Below are 11,122 nucleotides of genomic sequence, written 5' to 3'. Positions count from 1 at the left end.
TTCACAAATATCCTAAACCTTGCAATTTTAGGTAGCATGTTGCATAATATCAATCTATATTGGTAAAAGTTTTTGGGAAAAACACTATTTTGGAATTTATTGTGATTAGCATATTGAAGTTCCAATCTATAAATTGTTAAAGCTATTAGTAAATTCTATCTACTAGTGAGTTATAAAATATGTCATATTCATATATAATAAAAATTATGATGAAATTTAGAAGAAGAAAAAAATATTGTCCTGTAATAAACTATGAATTGTAAGATTTTTCAAACAAATTACATGTTGGTAACATGCCATATAAATTGTGGTAACTTTTAAATATAAACAAAAAATAGTTTAATACACCAAAATCTGTCATTGGATTCAATTAGGTGCTATGTGCACTTGATAATCACCTATCGCTCCATCGAAAATCACCAACCCTACAAATGAGCTTATGAATAATTTGAACTCCTAACTATGAAAGAAAAAAATTTACTTATTGATGATAATTTTTTACTTGTAGACAATAGTTTGTTTCATTGATCGCCTTTATAAAATAACCATTCGAACATATTTTTTTCAATTTTGAGTCTTTATCATACATGAACATGCAAACACACATTTTCTAGTATTTTCTAATGTACTATTCACATATTTATTGATATAATACTACTTTTAATCCATAAAAAAGAAATTATATAAATCAAATGATAGTATCACAATAGTATCATTATATATATATATTTTTATCAAAATAGACAACTAAACGCTAGATACACAATTCATGCAAAAATTGATAGTTTGAAAACAAATCAAAAACCCCATATTAAGATTGTATCTATGTATGTAGAAAACTAATCTATACAAAAGATGTAGTAAATTACATTAAGTTATTAGGAAAGCATTGAAACAAGAGCTCTAGGAGATGCTTTTTGAAAAATCTTACAATTCATAGTTTATTACAGGACAATATTTTCTTCTTCTTCTAAATTTCATCATAATTTTTATTATATATGAATATAACATATTTTATAACTCACTAGTAGATAGAATTTACTAATAGCTTTAACAAGTTATAGATTGGAACTTCAATATGCTAATCACAATAAATTCCAAAATAGTATTTTTTTCCAAAAGCTTTTACCAATATAGATTGATATTATGCAACATGCTACCTAAAATTGCAAGGTTTAGGATATTTGTGAAGCTAAATTTTATACCACTTGTGATATAATAATATCGATTTTAATATAATACATTTATAAGAACCAAGGGAAGGATTTCATAATTAATCAAGAGTCAACAACATAATCTAACATCACCATGCTACTTAGTTTTTCAAATCTCATGATAACTTCCCAAACTCAAGTTATCAAAGTTGATAGGTATAATCCAAAAACAATAAGAAGAAAATTATACTCATCAAAAAGAATATTTGTAACTTAAAACACCAAAGTTAGATTTTATTTAATTTAAGATCAGTAGTATATTTCTATATACATTGTAAGATGTTTTTGGATTATGATTAATATATTATTGCACAAATAATTTACTAGCAAAACTAGTACCGACATCTTCAATTATAGTACATATAATATTGGAAAAAATATCACATATGCTCATTAAATTTTTTTATTTTGACTTTTCATTTATATAAAAATCTAATATTATGGATGAGGGTTAAGATAAGAATATAAAATATCGATAAGAAAACCTATTATAGTACCTTACGTATTAGAAGGTGATGTAAGTATTTACAATAAATTTTAATTAAAAGTAATATATTAAACTTATAAATATTGTGGAGAGTTAGTTCACACTTAAATATCTCATAAATCTAATTGAGAGATGATCTCCACATGAAATGTGAAGCAAGATTAATATATTGATTTATCTTTTATGATATTTACACTAACATAAAATCTCCATAGTGCTTACTATTCTCACATGGAATGGAAATGAAGTAGATAGGGTAGAATCTATGTGTAACACAACATTTAATCACTATAAACTTGCTTCAAAATCTTTTAGACTATCGATTTGGCATAAATGTACTTCTCTTAAGAATTGTTTGGGGCAGAATTTCACTTTTTCAAATACTGTACTTCCTTATTATCTATACAACCATCATTATAACCCACAACTATCAAAGGAATTGTAAGCTCAATTTTAGAGACATTTTTAAATCTTTAAACCTAGGTTTAATTTGATTTTGATGTGTTTTCATTCACAGAGAGGGTGGTTTTGGTTTACCTCATTTTATAGAATAAGTCAAACAAGAAACATTCTTCCAATACTACTATAAAACATTTAATTGAAAATTTATATTTGCATATAAGAAAAATATAAAAAATTAAAATTATAAAAGATGCCTAATTTGTTATGGTTGTTTGTGAAAGAAATATAAAAAATGTTCTTATATGTAATGTACTTGAGGAAAATAAATCTTGAGAGTTCCTATAAATAATATTATAAGCTACATATCATTATATAATTATCTAATTATGTGATATCAGGTAAAGGAAATATTTTACTTTCTTTTTATTATTCTGTAAGGATCGTGTACCTATGCATTATGTTGAAATCTATTTTCATTATATATTCTTATATTTTTCATGGAAGTTGTCTTAATTATGCATGATTAAATATAGTTTTGCAAGTTAATAATTTAATAAAATGAGGGTTTGTATATATTTAAATAATAATGGCTTATAAATCTTATCAAATTTTCATATTTGAACTTTTGTAGATGATATTTATACAAAATTCATTTTACATAAAGAATAGAATTTTTAATATAATTAATGGCTTCATCTCATTAAGTACAATGGTAAGTGTTACAAAATTATTTATTATTCAAAACTTCATTAGATAAGTAAATTCAAGATAATTTGAAATTTATACAAAAGTTGCCATTACAGATCATGTGGATAAATAGCCATTCACTTTTGACTCTCTTTACTATTAAATTGGGTGTGCATGCTACAATTTGACACAACTAACCCTTCAAAAATAATTTAATTAATACACAAGAGAATTTTTTAATTCTCATAATTTACTATTATTTTCACAATATCACAATATTATTTTTACAAAGTTCCATTGGAGGTAATGGTGATGACCTAGTTAATCCTACGCCTGACACTCTTTGCCACGTTGTCATCCAGACCGAGCCTCTGTGAATCATTTAAAAAGAAATTCTAATTCTCTTCACACAAACTATTCTCAAGCTATACTTTTTCAATTCCTTTTCCAAGATCTAATGCATGCATGCCTATTGATTAGATGTACATATTTTCAAAATAACATCGACCCATTTGAGTTTGAGATAGAAAAGGTAAAAGGACCTTAAACAACCCTCATTCCATGAGAACAAGATTTGCAAGCTCTTACATAAAAAAATTTCGAATTATGTGTATACAAATGAGCATTATTTATATTTTTTTAAAAATATTGTAGTCCACTACAACAACACAAAATAAATGTAGTGAAATTCTTATGATCATTTTTGTTTTCTTTATAAAACCCCATTGTGTTGGCACTCTTTACTAATTTCACGTATTGGTTAAATGTATTTTGAAAACTTAGAACTATCCTCACATAGTCGTACACTATATGCACTTAAGATGCTCAATGTTTAGAAAAGAGGTTCTAGAAAAGGGAATGAATGTCAAGCACTTTTTATGTAGATATGAACGGAAATATAGGGGGTCCCTGCATGTGCATGGATTCATATGGATCGAAGGAGCACCTGATGTGGATAAAATTGACTGGTCAAATGAGGAGGAAAGAAGAAGCCATAAAAGATATTTTTCATTCCATTGTTCATGTATGGAACCCTAGAAATTATCCTCATCAACAAAATATACATGCACATTAATAAATATTTATATATATTCATGTAATGTGACATTAATTAATGTACTTATTTTTTTCTTACCTTGAGTTGTAGGCATTCGTCAATTTTCAACAACATATATGCCTTAAAAACACAAGACAACTTGCAAAGGTGGATTTGGACCGTGACTATGAAGAAATGTTAAATTGTGCGAAGTGATACACAATTTCTAAGGAGGGTGGATGCCTAAGAATAAAAGGGAAAGATGGTTTGCAAGTAATTATTTCATCCCAATGAATATTTAAAAAATATATATAATTACTACAAAATGATGGGGCTAAATATAAAATTTCTTACACTGGAGAAAGTTGTCTTGATAATGAAGAAAATGATTCATCGGATCACAGGGCTTCCGATGTTGGCCAAGGCAAGAACCACCAATGCCCTGAATCGGGTGGAACTGTAAAAGAAAACCCTTGCTAAGTGGGATGGAAGGGGTATGAAGATTAGTTGTGTTACTGATATAGAGTTAAAATTTGAAATTCATGTAATTGCACACAAGATATATAGCTCCAGTTGACTCAATAATGTATAATGTGGAGTAGTGGATCTCAGTTACGGGGTGGTGAAGAATGACATGTCCTTCGACCCTACCAAGTTGGTGTTGAAATTGAAGACAATGAACATGTTTAGAGAAATACTACAGAATATGAATGGGAGATTATATCTAGGTTGCACCAGGGTCAAAATATACGATGCTCAGAAATAGACATGTTCGGGAGAAGAGACATTGATAGACAAACAAATTGGTCTGTTGATTATCAAGAAGAAGAGTACACTACCAGAGCAATCAATTTCATAAGTAACATGAAGAATCATGGGTGTCTTGTCTATGATGAAATTCCTCGATGCATAAACTACATGACCTTTGGTGAGAAACAAAAAAGGCAGTCAACATGACATGACACACTACCACAGTAATCAAAATGAAGAACTATTGTTTATGATAATTCAAGGCACATCAAGAACAGGAAAGTCATATTTAATTGGTTCCATTAGTCAATCTCTTCAAAATGCGGTAATGCCCTCCCATTCTCCCCTTCTATTACTTTTCCTAATAGGAGTTGCAACATTCAATACAAGAGCTTCTACAATTGATTCAAAATAGAAGGTAACAGTAAGAGATTGTTCTCAACTAGAAGGAGCAAGGCTCACAAGTTTTTGAGAAGAAATTCCACATTTAAAATATATTTTGATTGATGAAATGAGATTCATTGGTCAAAAAATGTTGGAAAATATAGATTTATGACTGCGACAAGCATTCCCACAATCTGCACACATAAGCTTTGGAGGTAAATATTCCATTTCTACATCATGAATATCTTACTCATGTGAAATATACATTATTTGAATCAAATACATGAATAAATACATAGTTTTTAAAATATATTTTTTCCTCAATTGTATTTCAGGTGCATCTATAATATCGGTGGGAGATTTTGGCCAGCTACCTCCTATCAATGATAGAGCAGCATATGACAGTAATAAACAGGAAAAGTTTCTAGGTCAGGAATTCAAGACCCTGGTCACACTAGATAAGATATTCAGACAAGATGGGGAAGATATTGAGCGACAAAGATTTTGACAACTTTTGATGAATCTAAGAGATGGAAACTCACAAATTGATGATTTGAGGTTGCTGGTGTCAAGGGTCCCTATCAACATAGATGTCGCAACAATTGTTTAATTTGATAATGTTTTTCATTTGTTCTCAAAAAATGAAAATGTTCATGCTCGTAATAAAAAAAATGCTACATTCATTGAAGCATCCGATTGCACCTTGTGTTGCATCGAAAGTAGCTTCTATCAATCCAATAGATTACTGTTAAAATGATGAGCTTGATTTGGAGTTGTTAATCTGTAACGATTGAAGGGTCATGCTAACTTCAAATCTATGGATAGAGGTAGGTCCTATAAATGGGGCTCTTGGATACATTCAAAAAAATATCTACAAGAAAGGAAATGCTCTGCTTAAGCCTCCAGCATATGTGATGGTTGAGTTTGATGGTTATTCAGGACTACCATTCGAAGATCATAATCCAAAGATAATTCCAATACCACGAATACAAAATGGTACAACAGTTCAATTTCCATTGAGGTTGGCATGGGCATTGACCATTCACAAATCTCAGGGATTGACTCTTCCCAAAGCGACAATTGATGTAGGATCAAGAGAAAGAGCAGGGATTGACATTTGTGGTAGTTTCACATGTAAAATATCTCTAGTGTTTGAGAATGATGCCTCCTTTTACGTATGATCATTATGAGAAAATGAAAAAGGGTAGACAAATTTCAAGCGCAAAGATGAAGAAAATAGACCTAAGTGCCTTGAAGATAGTTGACGTGATATGTTATTCTTAAATGTTATGTCCATAAAAGTCTTTTTGGACACATTAGTATTTTGTTTGTAACACTCCCTACTATATTCCATGTTTTAAAAAAGTCTCTATTATACAATGAAAAATGATATAAATAACTTTCTTGATTTTAATTTATTCTATTTTGAGAAACCCAAACTCTTTTTGTGATATTTAATTTTTATAGATCTTAATTAATTGTAGTGATGTATTAAGTAATAATTATATCTTAACTAATTGTAGTGATTTTTTAAGTAATAATTGTAGATTGATTCATTGAGTAATATCAGTTTATGTTTACAATTTATATTTACTTTTGCTACAATGTTTCTTAATGTTCGATGATAATATTATGGACAACTTTTTTTTAATTTAAACTATTAAATTAAAATATTCATTACAAAATTTCAAAGAAAAAACCAATGAATATAATTTACTTATTCTAATTATCCTCCAATATTAATTTTCTTTTGTTTCATATTTTTAAAATTAGTGAACTTAAATTTTTCAAATATGGTACAATAAAATAATAATATTATTAAAAATAAAATATATTTCTATTGACTTTATTTGGTCTATATTTAAGTATAAGTGCTAAATTTGATTTGTGTGTTCCATATTTGATTGTATCTTATAACGGTTTTATATATATTTATGTTGATAATTGTTTAAAAGTTTGTAGCATATCATTTGAGCTATGGATTTTCTATTGGAGCATCAAATATCATTGTTACGAGTCGTGCTGCTTCTGTGACCTCAAATAATTTCTGTGAGATCGATTTAGATAAATGTAAAAGAATAATCCAGAAATCGTGCTCACACCTAATCAAAGCCTTGGAGAATGGTTCATTGTTAATTGATAGTGTTGATGAACTAGAAATAACGGAAATGGTGGATGTTGCAAAAGTTATTTATGACACATTTGCAAAAACGGATGCATTTCTAGAAATGATGAAAGAACTCTACCGTGATCATTGCTCTAATAAAGGTCGCAACACCATCCTTATCATTGAGGAATATGTGATGCAGCTGCATCATCATGGAGAAATGTTCTTTCTTTAGTTTCTTCTCATATTTCCTATACTCCATCTAAATACTTCTACTTGGGCTTATATTTCCTATTTCATCTATGTAAGTTTTATGAACAACAACATGAATAAGTTATTTTCACTGTTCAAGTCATGGACACATATTTTTCATTTTCATCTATTTGAGCTTTGTGAACAACAATATTATGTATCAAATTTATGCTCTCATTGATTGATATGTTACATGCTATATTATCTATGCACAATCATCAAAACTAATAATAAAATGTATAAAATTGAGCTATTTGTATGCATAATCATCAAATTTTATACCAATAAATATAAAATTTGATACTGACCCTTTAAAAAATTGACTTTTTAATTAAGTCGTTCAAAATTAATTATCCAAATGCATTATGCAAAATTTTATTTTAATATTTATTAATAATTAAAATGATTTATTCTAATAATTAATTAAAGTGAAAAAAGAGAGAGTATATATTTAAACAAATAAAGTTATTAATTGTGTGCTGCTACTAGCTTATATATATAAAGGGAGAGTTATCCTTCTTGAAGCGCCTGTTTTGATAATCTAACTACAATAGATAACTCTCTACTTATATACATAAACTAGTTTATATAACAAAACTCTTAATTAATTTCACTTCAACGAAAATTCTATGATTCTAATCATGCATAAAGTTTGATTTTAATAAATCATCTACCCATATATTTTCCCTATATTACAGCCATTGCCATCGCCTTCCACATCAATCATATGAAGTTGCCATCGCCTTCCACATCATATGAAGTTCCGAATATAGAACATCTTATTAGTTATCATTGCATGCATGAAGTTCCCAATTTAGAACATCTTATTAGTTATCTTTGCATGTGACGTCTATATGACATCCTCGCATCCTTAGTTGACAGCGTATCTTATTTTGTCCCGAGAGAAAAAGAACCGTGAGAGCGTGGGAAGCTTGGTAACAACAGGAGTCGATATTTATTCTTCAATCCCCGTGCAAATTACGGAACACAAATATGTGACTTTTGAATGTGAAACTGAAATTGACCGAAACGACAAACATTTTCAAACGTTTGGTCGGAAATCTTTACAAACATTCACCTATTGATGTGGTGAATACGAGCGTGTGAGAAAATCATGAAATATGGTGACAGCTCAAGTACATCCTTGAAACTTTCACTTCTTATATCTGTGTTTTTCAAAGAGATTTTGAGAATTATATCTACTCAGGAAAAAGTTGGAATAAACATGCGAAGACACATTCAACAAGTGCTTTATCACATTAGTTAAGAAAATCAATAGTTGCTAGTCATGTGCATTACGACCGTAATAATCGCACTGTATTAACGTGCATACAACAACATTTTCAACGGTTCGCAAACAGAAACAGAAACAGACTTCACAGACGCTCGTTGTCTATATAAGAGAGCCCAATGCCATAGCATTTCATACAACCATTGCGAGTTTCATCTTCTTATCGAAAATGGCCTCCAGTGAAGCCTTAAAGCCATTGCTTCTTTTGTTTGCTTCCTTTCTATTCATGTTAGCAATGACGGAATCAATAAGAACTCCTTTCAACACGACCAAGGCTGACAATAGCGTTAAATATCATGTTGAGAAGCCGGAGCTTGTTGTTCAAATGGTGCAAAGGTAATAAGCATGTTGTCTTTGAGAGGGTCTAGAAAGTTTAGAGAATTTAATTAAATAGCTCATCACATTCAATACATTGATATGCAATGCATATGACTGTGTGTGTCAATCATTCTCTACTTATTCTTATGCTCTTGCTTGGTGCTTGCCTTACCGTAATACCTATAATACCATTCTTGTGACAGTAGTTGGTACGCAGCTGTCAATAGCTATAGATGAAAATTCTATTCCCCATATCATTAGCTGTTAACGATTGTCTTTGTTCAGATACATTAATTCTAAGATGAACATGATACTGCAGAAAGGTTATCTAAGTCAGTTCAATTAAGAAGGCTTCGACGTTCTAGCGTTGTTTTATTGCCAGCATATATCGACAGTTGCATACAGTTGAGTTGAGATTATTTAACAATTTAAAGAACTGCTGCGCAGGAGTTTAAATAGTTCGAGAAGAAAGCTGAGCTCGTGCGGAACAGGGAACCCAATTGACGACTGTTGGCGCTGTGATTCCGATTGGGTTAACAACAGAAAGAGACTGGCTGACTGCGCAATTGGATTTGGCAAAAACGCCATTGGAGGTAAGAACGGGCGGTTTTATGTCGTTACCGATCCCAGTGACGATGACCCCGTCAATCCTAAGCCTGGCACTCTGCGCCACGCTGTCATCCAAACCGAGCCTCTCTGGATTATTTTTCAAAGAGACATGCTGATTCAGCTAAAGGAGGAGCTGATCATGAACAGCTACAAGACTATTGACGGCAGAGGAGCGAATGTTCATATAGCAAATGGAGCTTGCATTACAATACAGTACGTGAATAACATCATTATTCATGGAATTCATATCCATGACTGCAAACCTACGGGAAATACAAATGTGAGGAGCTCGCCCACACATTATGGGTATAGAACTATGAGTGATGGAGATGGGATTAACATCTTTGGATCAACCGCAATTTGGGTCGACCACTGTTCATTGTCAAGATGTACAGATGGACTGATCGATGCCATCATGGGCTCCACTGCTATCACAATTTCAAACAACTTTTTCACTCACCATGACAAGGTGCTCAAAACTGCCGGTTTATTTAGTCTGCCATTAATTTAGCTTTTCTTTTAAAAAGGTTTCATGATTATATTTATGGGCATGCTTTAAAAAGTTACTAGAAGCCTATTAGGAGACACATAAAGAGTATTGGTATTTATGGGCATATTCGTTTTCTGTAGGTGATGCTCCTTGGACATAGCGACGCGCATACCGAAGACGTCAAAATGCAAGTAACAGTTGCATTCAACCATTTTGGAGAAGGACTTGTTCAGCGTATGCCCAGGTATAGAATTCCGTATCAATCCTTGCATGAGGAACACAAGACATTAGCTCACTCAAGTTTATTTCTTTAATTTTCATTTCACTATAAGATGTATACGTTGTGATGCAGGTGTCGACATGGAAATTTCCATGTGGTGAACAATGATTACACTCACTGGGAAATGTACGCCATTGGCGGAAGTGCGAACCCCACCATTAACAGTGAAGGAAACAGATTCCTAGCCCCTGACAATCGATTCCACAAGGAGGTAAAAGTCCATTTGCAACTGATGTCTCATATATGTTCTTTGGTGTTCAATGGATGTAGAATAAGTATGGTAATGGGAAATGTGCAGGTGACAAAGCACCAAGATTCAACAGAAGGGAATTGGAGATCACTGGGAGATCTGATGTTGAATGGGGCATTCTTTACAGCATCAGGAGCTAGAGCATCTTCAAGCTATGCAAAGGCTTCGAGTATGGCGGCAAGACCGTCATCTGTTGTGGGCTCAATCACTGCAGCTTCAGGTGTTCTCAACTGTAGAAAGGGCTCGAGCTGTTAGACCAAAACATATGCATTATAGACAAATTGTTAGGAATCCCTTAATTCTATAGCTTGCCAAGCATGAGAGGACGGAGCGAGGCATGTTAGTTATTTTAGTTTTGTTTTTGGAGAGTCTCGAGTCATCTTTTAATAAATTTGAATATATCAGTAATGTTATTCTCAAAATTGAAGAATTGTCGTGGAACGTCAAGCCAATAACATTTATATTTATATTATCTTGATTGTCACTGAATTTCAATGTATTTCTTGAGTATGCCTTATAAGAAGTGCAATATAAAGATTGAGATTAGCTCAATTTGTGTTCACAG

At 31.3% G+C, this 11,122-nt stretch overlaps 1 protein-coding gene across 1 annotated transcript; it reads left to right on the top strand.

The window, feature by feature from the left end:
• The first annotated feature begins 8,779 nt into the window (after nt 1-8,779).
• On the top strand, nt 8,780-10,812 carry LOC149545342 (putative pectate lyase 18). The gene is made up of 5 exons (XM_089793945.1): nt 8,780-8,946; nt 9,376-10,006; nt 10,168-10,271; nt 10,380-10,518; nt 10,606-10,812. The coding sequence occupies exons 1-5, from the start codon at nt 8,780-8,782 to the stop codon at nt 10,810-10,812; spliced, it is 1,248 nt and encodes a 415-aa protein (XP_089650071.1).
• Nucleotides 10,813-11,122: the final 310 nt, after the last annotated feature.

This window comes from Cupressus sempervirens, chromosome 7, assembly GCF_028749045.1.
Source record: "Cupressus sempervirens isolate cs-2001-9-10 chromosome 7, ASM2874904v1, whole genome shotgun sequence".
NCBI lineage: Eukaryota > Viridiplantae > Streptophyta > Pinopsida > Cupressales > Cupressaceae > Cupressus > Cupressus sempervirens.
The sequence above is the reverse complement of the archived record's forward strand: the minus strand, read 5'-3'. Positions and strand labels throughout refer to the sequence as shown.